Raw genomic sequence first — 12,390 nt, forward strand, 5'->3', positions numbered from 1 at the left:
CCCAAGTCCGGGATCCGCAGCTCAGGCTGGAGGAGACGCGGACGCCTATCACGGTCTCTTTTCCCCTGAATCCCTCTCACTCCCTGCCCTCAACAGGGATCGCTCTGCCCCTTCCTCTTCTTTTGCCTCCCGGTCCCCTTTCTTGACTGCAAAGTCCTGGAAGAGGCCTCGGCCCGCTCCCCACTCCAGACATTCAGCCCCTTGTGCCCCCCCCACACCCACACACACCCTCCCCGACAGGGGCTCCATCTTGTGTGCGTGTTCCTGCTTCCGCGTGGTGTCTCCATTCCCCCCGTTCCTCCCATGCGCCTCCCCCCACCCCGGGCCCGGGCTGCGGCTCCTGATTGTCCAAACGCAATTCTCGAGTCTCTAGCTCCGGCCGAGAGTTGAGTCTGGACGTCCAGAGCCGCCGCCCCCAAACCTCGAGGGGAGAGCAGGTCGGAGGGTCTAGAGCCCAAGCGGAGGGTAGAGCAAGTCCCCAGGGTGATAGGGGAATCCCGGGCACTTCGGGACTTAGTTACATTCACAGGACTGCAGGACTGAAGCGGCAGAGGATCCTCAGCAACTTTTTTCCCCTGGATCCCGGGCTGAGGTTACGAAGAAGTTGTATGTAGGGATGGGAGCTGTTCCCTACAGCCGCTAGGGGACACGGAGTGGGGGAGGTGACCCTTTTGCAACGCTCCCCCCACCCCGTCTCCTCCAGGGATCCGAGCGATTCCAGGCCCCGCCTTCCAGAGCGGAGGCCCCTGGTGGGGGCCAAAGGAAGGGACCGACGGCAAAGGTTGGCCGCGGGACTGTGCTGGGCCGGGGGCGGATACCGCGGTCCCCACGTGGCGAGGGACTCCGGGGACGCCGGTCCTGGCGGGGGGCGAGCGCGTCCCAAGGGCCGGGGAACCCGGGTGTCCACGTCGCGTCCCACCCGCGCCCCGAGTGGCGGCGTGACGTCTCCGCCGGCGGGGGGAGTGGAGTGGAGGGGCAGGCGGAAGTGACGTAGGGCCCCAGCTCCCGGGTCTTGGCGGCGGCGGCGGCGGCGGCGGCGGAGGTGAAGAAGGCGGGAGATACTGTCTTGAGCAGCGGCTGTGGACCGAGCGAACTCGGCCCGGGAGTTGGGACCCCGGGCGTGGCGCTGTGGCAGCGGCAGCGCGGACTGAAGAACCGGTAAGGGGACTCGCCGGCGCGGGGGCGGAGGGGCCGGCTCCGGAGGGGCGGGGTCTCTGGGAGGGGGGCCCGCTAACCCTGTCCCTTCCCTTCCCCCTTTCCCCTCTTCCCAGCCCACCTCTCCTCCCAGAAGGAGGAGCCCCGGAGGGGGTCTGTGCTAGGTCACCATGACGACGCCGGCGAATGCCCAGAATGCCAGCAAAACGTGGGAACTGAGTCTATATGAGCTCCACCGGACCCCGCAGGTGACAATATTCTCCCTTCACTGCTTAGTCCCTCTCCCCAAGCCACTCAATCCACAGACTGCCTCTCAAAGCCTCTTTTTCATTTTTTGCCCCCTTCTACCGAACCTGTCTGATTTCACAGAATATCCTTGACCCTACCTTTGAATCACCTTAACCTTTTCAACCCACTTTAACATTAATTTAATCCTCAGAACAGCCAGAGGTAGAGCAAATATTACTGCCTTCCTTTGAAAGGTAGCAAACAAGTTACCTTTCTCCTGCTCCTCAGTTCAGTGTCATTGATCAATGCCTATAAGACTCACCTTGGGAGTTTATTGAAAATGGAGCTTTCCAGCCTGCCACCCCTCCCCCCTTCAACAACAGTCTGATAGTGATGGGATGGGGCCCCGTAATCTGATATAAGTACAGTAATACCAGGGCCACACCTTAAGAAATTCTGTTGAACCCTAAGTCTTCCCCAAACCACCCGTCTGTGCCACCCCCACTCCAGGTGTCTCTAAACCCCAGATCCTCTTGTTGCAAAGCTCCAACTCTTAATTAAGGCATTAATTCTTTCTGTTCTCCATTTCCTCCAAGTCAGTAGCTCCCCTCTCCCTCAGAATTCCCATCTTTCTCAAGTGGGCAACATGGGGTACCCAGATTCTGCCATCTCAATGTATTTCTCAAAGCTTCCATTTCATGGATAACTTGTTTCTTTTTTTCTTTATTGCTTTTAGAGAGAGAGGGGAGAGAGAGAGAGCAAGAGAGAAAGAGAAACATCCATTTGTTGTTCCACTTATTTATGCATTCATTGGTTGATTCTTGTGTGTGCCCTGACTGGAAAGCTAACCTGGATATCTGGATAGCACTCTAACCAACTTAGCTACCTGGCCAGGGTAGACCACTTATTTCTAAAACTTTTCGCCCAACCCACCTCCACCTTTCCACTCACTGATTCCTCTAGGAAGCCATCATGGACGGCACAGAGATTGCAGTTTCCCCTCGGTCGCTGCATTCAGAACTCATGTGCCCCATCTGCCTGGACATGCTAAAGAATACAATGACCACCAAGGAGTGCCTCCACCGATTCTGCTCTGACTGCATTGTCACGGCCCTGAGGAGCGGGTAATAGGAGGGACACATTTGAGATGAGGTAAAGGGTTCAGAGTTGAGGCCTCAGTGCCCTGGCTACTGACTGCTTGGGGCCTTCTCTCTCCCACCCCAGGAACAAGGAGTGCCCTACCTGCCGCAAGAAGCTGGTGTCCAAGCGATCTTTACGACCAGACCCTAACTTTGATGCCCTGATCTCGAAAATCTATCCCAGTCGGGAGGAATATGAGGCCCACCAAGACCGCGTGCTCATCCGTCTCAGCCGCCTGCACAACCAGCAGGCACTGAGCTCCAGCATCGAGGAGGGGCTGCGCATGCAGGCCATGCACAGGTTCGGGGCCAGGAGAGAAGCAGCGGCAGGGTTGGTGGGACAGATCCATGGGTCACACTCCTGGTGCTGACTTTGCTGACTGACATTTTCTAAGACTTAGCACCCTAAAAGTTGACTATGGCCTGATTGTCAGGCCTGGAAGTCATGGATATAAACTGTGGCTTCTTAGCAACTGGCACTACTATTCTTAAGAAGAAAATAACTCACCTTTTAACTCTGAATGTTAGAACAGTAGAGTGATTTGGAGTATAAACCAGATTCACACGGCTGGGAATTAATCACCCTGTAGGCCAGCACTGCTATCTTTAATGTGTATCCAAATTACCTGAGGGTCTTGTTAGAAATGCAAATTGTAATTCTGTAGGTCTGGAGCTGGGCCTGAAATTCTGCTTTTCTGTAAGCCTGTGCTACTGGTTCTTGGACCACACTTTGAAAGGCACGGGACTGTGACCTCAAACAACTTATTTAACCTCTCTAAGCCTCAGTTTCCTTGGCCATAAAATACAGATGCTATAATTACCTGCTTCATAAGACTTGTATTATGGGGGGTGATCAATGCAAAACATTTAGCAGTGTACTTGGCACGTATGTAGTTAGTATTTAATAAATATTAGGTGTTATCATTAAGATTTCCCTGATTTCTTAAATTTCTGAAGTTTAAAGTCTAAATCCCTTATCCTTGATGCTTTCTAACCTCAACCACTTGCTTCTACAGGGCCCAGCGTGTGAGGCGGCCGATGCCTGGGTCTGATCAGACCACCACGATGAGTGGAGGGGAAGGAGAACCAGGGGAGGGAGAGGGGGATGGAGAGGATGTGAGCTCAGACTCTGCCCCTGACTCTGCGCCAGGCCCTGCTCCCAAGCGACCCCGTGGAGGGGGTGCAGGGGGGAGCAGTGTAGGGACAGGGGGAGGAGGCACTGGTGGGGTGGGTGGGGGTGCTGGTTCTGAAGACTCTGGTGACCGGGGAGGGACCTTGGGTGGGGGCACCCTGGGCCCCCCAAGCCCTCCTGGGGCCCCCAGTCCCCCAGAGCCAGGTGGAGAAATTGAGCTTGTGTTCCGGCCACACCCACTGCTCGTGGAGAAGGGAGAATACTGCCAGACTAGGTGAGAGCCCTGTCTTTCCCCAGACCACTGAGAAACCAAAGATCACATAGCCTTCCATGATAAGTTGGCTTTGCCTAACCCTAGGAAAAAACCATAGTCCAAAAGCCCTTTTGGAAAGTCCCCTACTTCCTTTCTGCATTTGAGGCTTCCTGTACCCTAAATGTACCCTCTTTCCCACCCCAGGTATGTGAAGACAACTGGGAATGCCACAGTGGACCATCTCTCCAAGTACTTGGCCCTGCGCATAGCCCTGGAGCGGAGGCAGCAGCAAGAGGCCGGGGAGCCAGGAGGGCCTGGAGGGGGTGCCTCTGATGCTGGGGGACCTGATGGGGGTGGTGGGGAGGGTGGGGGTGCCGGAGGAGGTGACAGCTCTGAAGAGCCTGCCTTGCCCAGTCTGGAGGGTGTCAGTGAAAAGCAGTACACCATCTACATCGCCCCCGGGGGTGGAGCTTTCACGGTGAGAGCCTTTGAGGGCAGTGGGGGGCCGGGTGCTACACACAGCCATGGTCCTGCCTTCTGACCCACTCCCTTCCTCTGCATCTCCCTCTCCCTTCTTGTCCTTTCTCCTCCATCACTCCATGTGCCCTTGCTTTGCCCCATCTCTTTTATTATTCCTTTTCCTTGCCTCCTCCCTTGGTCACCTCTCCTTCATTTCCTTTACTGTCTTCTCCAACTTTATTTTCTCTTCCCCTGCCTCTTCCTCCCACCCTCTCTGTAGACACTAAATGGCTCTCTGACCCTGGAGCTGGTGAATGAAAAATTCTGGAAGGTGTCCCGGCCACTGGAGCTCTGCTATGCTCCCACCAAGGATCCAAAGTGACCCCACAAGGGGAGAGCCAGAGGATGGGGACCATGGGGTATCCCTGTGTCCTGGCCCACCACCCCAGTTTTTGTTCCCCAGTGCCACGCTTCCCCGCCCCCCCAGCCCAGCAAGCCAGCAAGAGGACACAGATGAGGACATATGGCTTTTCTACAAAGTATATCAGATTCTTCTATATTGTACAGAGTGGGGTGCGCACCCCATCCACTGCCTTTTCTATTGCCCCAAACCTCCCCCCATCTACATGAGACATTGGGTAAGCTGAATAACCCTCCTTTCACATCCTCCTGCCAACAACAAATTTGCTTTTTGTCCTCTTTGAAACCTGCAGTTCTGTGTGTGTCTTTATCAGGGGTATACTAGAAGGGGGGTAAAGATTGGGGTGGGACATCTAGAGATGTAGAATCAGCTTTGGAAATTGGGAGGAAATGTCAAAGGTTATTTAAAGTAATCCCCATGTTTCTGAACTTCCAGAGAGGCAAATAAGTACAAAAGTAGGGAAGAACAATCAGGGAAGCTAAAAGAGACAGGATGAAGAGCCCAGAGTGTGTGAAGTCAGGTCCCAAACTTGCCCCCTAAACCCTGTCTCCCAGGCTGAAACCAGAGTTTCAATACCAAAAAAAAAGCAGGGAAGTGTTTCAAAGTGAGTAAGGCAGGGGAACAAGGCCGTGATGTTTGCAAGCGGAATAAAACTCACTGCAAGAAGCTGATTTCTATAGCTGGGAAGAAAAGAGGGAGGGAGATGGGAAGGGCTGCAAGCACCTCCCTGCTGGACAAGCCGGCCACCCGGTGTGTCGTTGAGGGGTGTGCAGTTCCCAGGAGGAGCCGGTTACTGCCCGCCCCCCTCCCGCCCAGTTGTCCTTCGGTGCCTGTTCAGGCAGGCAGCGCTGCGGGAAGGGCTGTGGGGGGCATCTAGTGAAGCCATCGCTCGTCCCGCCCTGGTTTCTGCGGGCAGGGCCGAGGGCGGGGGCGCGGGGCTGCACGAAGCAGGTCGGTATTTCTATCCCTCACTTAATTTTACAATGCATTTCGCGCCCCCACACCCATCTCCCCCAAACTCCTGCGGTTTGCTCGGTTCTCTGCCCTGCTGGCCAAGGAGTCAGCTTCAGTGTGACCGGCCGCAGGGCACCTCGCTCCAGGCTTGGAATTTCTCGTGCGTTCCCCTCATTCCTAATTACTGTCAATACCGCAGGACGCAGCGGGAATCCTCCAGCCTATGCGTGTACTGCAGACCTGATGACCTTACCATCACCACCCAGACCTCTTGCCCCATAGAAATAGACAACACCCACCTCCCGGGAGCCCTAATCCTGTCCCCCAGGTGTGCAGGGGGTGTGGTGCTCCCCGGGATTTGGGGGCGGGAGGAGGGTGGGCGTTGCTCCTGGAATTTCAAAGAGGAGAAACACGCGGAGGAGTCAGGAGAGGAAGCCCAAGAGTACAGAATGCACTGGGCTGCACTTTGGGTTCCAGGTAGCGTCACCCCCTCTCTGCTCGTTGTCCTGTCCTAACTGACCGGCAGCCTCTTTGTCTCTGTTCCTCATCCTCTTGTCTCACCCTGGAACAGCCTGCAGCCCCTTGCACCTGTCTTTCCTCTCGCACAGCCCTTTATCCCTCCTCAGTCCCCAGTGGACACCTTTGCCCCACCCTCCTCACCTCTGAACGCCTCCCGTTTCCACTTTTGCTCCTCTGCTACCAGTGCTCTCTCCCCCTCGTGTGCCCCATGATAGCAAACTTTGCAGACATGCCTGTTTATTTAGGTGACACTAGGGGAAGATACACAGAAGTGTTGACCTAAGAAAGTCTTTTCTACCTACCTACTAACCAAGAAAAAAATAACTCCTACCTGACCAGGAGTTCTCCTTCTCTGGTGCTGGCAGAAGGAGGTGTGGGGGGATTCCAGCAGTTCAGATTCTGTTGCATTCTTGGCTTCTCTGGGTTAGATCCCCCAAGTCCTTCAGCCTCTCAGTTAAGTCTGCACTAGGTTAGGCAAAGTGAGAGATACAAGTATGCAAAAGGGAACTTGACTACTTTGATGGGGAACAGGATACATGTAAAAGAATAACAATGCAAAGGAACAAAGTGGAGAAAGAAAGGCTGGTACTACAGTCAGGCAGACCTGGACAAGAAGGAATTAAAGGACCTCACACTCAAAGAATCACTTGGGGACCCCTAGTCAGTTTCACACTTTCAGGAAATACTGTTGCGTACAGCATGTGTCAGGACTGTCCTGGGACCTGGATATTACACACAGGCATATGATGTGGCCCTGCCTTCCAGTGATTTGATCTAGGGGTGTTCATGGCGAGCATTCCAATGTTGAATCCAGCATCTACTCCTATTAATTGTATACCCTGTAATATCTCTCAAGTCTGTCCACTCTTCTCCTCCATCCTCCACCTCCCTGGTCCCAGCTACTCCCTGGACCAGATGGCTCTCCTCTGAATCCTTGAGGTAGCTGGAGAGACTGGGAATGGCCTTCTCTAATACGTGCTGCACTTCCAAGAGAGACCTTTTTGAAATGCAAATCTGATTGTTTCAGGGACCCTACTTAATTCAATTCACTCAAGGGTTTTCCATTGATCTTAGTTAAAGACCCAAGTCCTTAAACCTGGCCCCTAAGGCCCTCCAGGTGTGGCCCACCCAGCCTTTCCAGCCTCATCTCCCACCTCACTCTCCGCTCACTCCAGAGTGCTCCACTTCCTGTCCTTGTGTGCTTCCTCCTGCAGAGAGCCTTTGTGGCAACTGAACCCTTTGCCTGAAAGGCTGTTCTTCCATTTCTCTCTCAGTTAGCTCCTCCTCTTCTTCAGATTTCAGCTCCAATACCGCACCCTCAGGGGAGGTATCCTAACCTTCCTTTCAGGGTCAAATTCCCCTTTTCTGAGCTCCTACACCAAGGTGTACCCAGCCAGCTCAGTGCACAGTTAACTGTGCACATGGCACAATTGCTGGTGTACATTTGCTGGTGATTATTTGGTGTCTGTCTCCCCACAGAAAGTCTGCTGCCTGAGGGCAGGGGCCATGACTGCACTGCTCACTCTTGCCATTCAATGGACCTAGAACTGAACATGCCATAAATAGATATAATGTTGCTCAAACGGCGGCATGTGTGCCAGGATCTGGGGAAGGGGGTTAGATATTTCAGGCTTTGGATAGCACCATGGAATAACATGGCAACAGCACAAGATTGAGAACCAGAATATCTGGGTTCAATAACTAGATTAAAAGTATTAGTGGTCTGACATTCAGCAGGCTGTGAAACAACTCTGAACCCTGCCTGCCTTTCTTATCTATAAAATAGGAACAACGTTAGAATCAGACTAGATAGAAGAATTGGAAAATCTAAAAGCACCTAGAAATACTGGATAAAATATGGAAAAAATTAAACATATGATTGAGTTCTCTAAAGGGAAGTAAAACCCCATGTGCTAGAAACAAAGGAAACTGAAAGCCAGAGGATGAGCTGACTGGGTCTACAGTTACCAGAAGGGGGCTGGGAGGGAACCGGTTCTGTTAACTGAGGGCCTGAGATGTAGCTGCCTGAGGACAGGAGATGAGATCTTGATCCTGAAGAGGTGGGAAAATTAGATGAAAGTCAGGCAAAGCTGACTGAAGAAGAAATAGAAAACCTGAAAAGATTTATAAATTCTAATAAATTGAACCTGAAGCTAAAAATGCACAAACACAGTCCCTAGATAGTTTCATAGATGTATTCTACCAACTCTTAAAGGAACTGTTTATTTATTTATATAAACTGTCTCAGAAAATGGAAAAAGAGGGCCATTCACACTTATAAGACTAATAATCCTAAATAAAATATTAGCAAATCAAATCCAGTGGAGTTTGTGCCATTGTGTGTATCTGTATCTGTGTGGCAAAGAAGGGTTTGTTTATTCCAGGAATGGAAGGATGGTCTGCTTTAAAAGTCCATTAATGAGCCCTGGCTGCTGTGGCTCAGTGGATTGAGCATCGGCCTGCGAACCAAGTGTCGCTGGTCTGATTCCCAATCAGGGCACATGACTAGGTTGCACATCAGGTCCCCAGTTGGGGGCATGTGAGAGGCAACCGCACATTGATGTTTCTCTCCCTCTCTTTCTCCTTTCCCCTCTCTCTAAAAACAGATAAATAAAATAAAATAAATATAAAAAATAAAATAAAGCTTGTTAAGAAATTAATTAATTTTAAAAAGGTCCGTTAATGATATTTATCAATTTGACATATTAAAAGGAAAAAAATATTGTTGTCCCAGTATGTACAGAGACTGCCTTGGATAAAGTATTCAATATACCACTAATTATTGATTTTTTAAAATCTGGCTAACTAGGAATATAAAATCACTTCCAATGTCAATACAAGAATACTAGTTCTTACAATTTCTATTCACTGTTGGGGGGATCTGGACTGGCACATATAGAAAAAGAAGAAATAAAGTCATCACTATACATAGATGGTTGATTATTCACAAAGAAAATATATGAGAACCTACAAACAGAACTAATATAACCCTTTATGGAGGCAAGATGAATATACAAACATCAATATGCCTATATCACAGCAATAAACAAATAGATTTTGTTTTCAGAAAATGCCATTTGTAGTAGCAACAAAAACTATAAGGTACTTAGGAATAAATATAACAAAGTGTATGCGTGATCTTTATGGAGAAAATTATAACTTTATTGGAGAATATTTTGAAATAAAGACATAAAAGAATGGAGAGGTATGCCATACTCATGAAAAGGAAAATTCAATATAAAGCTGGTAATTTTTCTCAAATCTATAAATTCAGTACAATTCCAGTCAAAACTCCAAGCTATTGTATGGAATTTGACAAGCTGGTCTTAAAATTCCTACGGAAAAGTAAATGGCCAAGAAACATCTAAACAAGTTTGAAGTGGGAGAATACCGGAATACTTGCCTTATCATATATCTAACATTATTCTTAAGCTGCAGTGATTAAAGCAGCATAGTCTTGGCACATGGGCAAATAAGTAGACCACTGGTAAGTAGTAGAACTTCTTAGACTTAGACCCTTAAAGATATAAGAACTTGTTATATCACAAAAATCAGTGGGAAAGGATGGACTAATTGTCAAATTGTCTTGGATTAATTGACTATCCAAATGGGGAAATGTAGCTTAAATGTGTGAAAAACAAAACATATAACTGTTTAAAGAAATTCTAATATGTTTTTTCTTTTAGAGTATATTTTACTGATTGTGTTGTTACAGTCGTCCCAATTTCTTTTCCCTTTGCTACCCTCTGTCCAGTATCCCCCTTCCCTCCAGCAATCCCACCTCCCTCAGTTCATGTCCATGGGTCAGGCATATAAGTTATTTGGCTTCACCTTTTTCTATATTATTCTTAACTTCCCCCTGTCTATTTTGTACCAACCAATTATGCTTCTTAATCCCTGCACCATTTCCCCATTTCTCTCCTTTTCCCCTCCCAGCTGATAACCCTGCAAAGGATCCTCACACCGATGATTCTGTTCCCACTCTGGTTGTTTGCTTAGTTTGTTTTTGTTTTTATTTTTTAGATTCAGTTGTTAATAGTTGTGAGTTTGTTTTCATTTTAGTGTTCATAGTTTTGATATTTTTTCTTAAATAAGTCCCTTTGACATTTCATATAATAATAGCTTGGTGATGACGAACTAGTTTAGCTTTACCTTGTCTCTGAAGTGCTCTTCATCAGCCCTTTCATTCTAAATGATAGCTTTGCTGGATAAAGTAATCTTGGTTGTAGGTCCTTGCTTTTCATCACATTGAACACTTCTTGCCAGTCCCTTCTTGCCTGCAAAGTTTCTTTTGAGAAATCAGCTGATAGCCTTATAGGCACTCCTTTGTAGGTAACTCTCTGCTTTTCTCTTGCTGCTTTTAAGATTCTCTCTTTATCTTTCACCTTTGGTATTTTAATCATGATGTGTGTTGGTGTGGTTCTCTTTGGGTCTAGCTTGTTTGAGACTCTCTGTGCTTCCTGGACTTGCATGTTTATTTCCTTTGCCAAATTTCAGAAGTTTTTCTTCATTATTTTTTCAAATAAGCTTTTGATTTTTTGCTCTTCCTCTTCTCCTTCTGGAACCCCTATGATTCAGATGTTGGCATGTTTAAAGTTGTCCCAGAGGTTCCTAAGCTTCTCCTCATTTTTTTCAATTCTTGTTTCCTCATTCTGCACTGATTGACTGTTTTTTTTCTTCCTTATGTTCCCAATCATTTATTTGAACCCAAATTTCTTTATCTTCCCCATTACTTTCGTGTGGATTTTCCTTCGTTTCATTTAGAATAAAACAATGGGGCTTTATTTTCCCTGGCGCTGGAATCGCAGGCTGTGTGGTCCAGCCTAGTGCTGGGAGTGCTCCCCAGGTGTCCCTCCTGACTTTTTAAAATATTTGACTGTGCTTTCTTCTGGCCGGCTGCTGCTGCCACCACACCACATCCTCTTCACCCCAGCTTCGCCTCTTCTACCTGCCTGGATGAGTATTTCTTCTTCACATCTTTGTTTATTGGACTTCCATGCAGCTCGATTTTCTGGAACGTTTGGTTGTCTCTAGTTTTGAGGTAGCTGTATTCCTTCTTAGTTGTAGAGGGAGACACAGCATGTCTATATAGGCCTCCATCTTGGCTGGAAGTCTCTATAATATATTGATGATATAGGGAAAGATTTTTTTAAAGTATATTTTATTGATTATGTTGTTACAGTAGTTCCAATTTTTTTCCCCTTTGCTCCCCTCTGCCCAGTACCCTCCTTCCTTCCAGCAATCCCATCCCCTTTAGTTCACATCCATGAGTCGTGTATATAAGTTCATTGGCTTCACCCTTTCCTGTATTATTTTTAACATCCCCTGTCTATTTTGTACCAACCAATTATGCTTCTTAATCTCTGCACCATATCCCCATTTCTCCCCCTCTCCCCTTCCAGCTGATAAACATCCAAATGATCCCCATACCTATGATTCTGTTCCTATTCTGGTTTGCTTAGTTGGATTTTGTTTTTATTTTTTAGATTCAGTTGTTGATGATAGTTGTGAGTTTGTTGTCATTTCAGTGTTTATAGTTTTGATCTTCTTTTTCTTAAGTAAGTCCCTTTGACATTTCATATAATAATGGCTTGGTGACAATGAACTCTTTTAGCTTTACCTTGTCTGAAAAGCACTTCATCTGCCCTTCCATTGCAAATAATAGCTTTGCTGGATAGAGTATTCCTGGTTGCAGGTTGCCTTTCATCACATTGAATACTGCTTGCCAGTCCCTTCCTGCCTGCAAAGTGTCCTCTGAGAAATCGGCTGATAGTCCTATAGGTACCCCCCTGTAGGCAACTCTCTGCCTCTCTCTTGCTGCCCCCAGGACTCTCTCTTCATCTTTCACCTTTGGCATCTCAATCATGATGCATCCTAATGTGGTCCCCTCTGAGTCCAGCTCGCCCAGGACCCTCCGTGCTTCCCAGATCTGTATGTCCATCTCCTTCACAAAATTTGGGAAGTTTTCCTCATTTTCTTCAATTCTTGCTTCCTCATCATGCACTGGTTGACTGTTTTTTTCTTTCTTATGTTCCAAATCATTGATTTGAACCCCGGTTTCCTTCCCTTCACCATTGGTTTCGTGTGGATTTTCCTTCGTTTCATTTAGCATAGCCTTCACTTCTTCCCT

General features: G+C 48.3%; 1 protein-coding gene across 1 annotated transcript; it reads left to right on the forward strand.

Moving 5' to 3' along the window:
• Positions 1-1,274: 1,274 nt before the first annotated feature.
• RING1 (ring finger protein 1) lies at positions 1,275-5,072 on the forward strand. The gene is made up of 6 exons (XM_090282196.1): positions 1,275-1,403; positions 2,347-2,507; positions 2,608-2,823; positions 3,539-3,928; positions 4,112-4,385; positions 4,647-5,072. Exons 1-6 carry the CDS (start codon positions 1,326-1,328, stop codon positions 4,746-4,748), a joined length of 1,221 nt encoding a protein of 406 aa, XP_090138322.1. The 5' UTR covers positions 1,275-1,325; the 3' UTR covers positions 4,749-5,072.
• Positions 5,073-12,390: the final 7,318 nt, after the last annotated feature.

The sequence above is a fragment of the Furipterus horrens genome, unplaced genomic scaffold, assembly GCF_987537825.1.
Source record: "Furipterus horrens unplaced genomic scaffold, mFurHor1.1.pri manual_scaffold_6, whole genome shotgun sequence".
Taxonomy (NCBI): Eukaryota; Metazoa; Chordata; class Mammalia; order Chiroptera; family Furipteridae; genus Furipterus; species Furipterus horrens.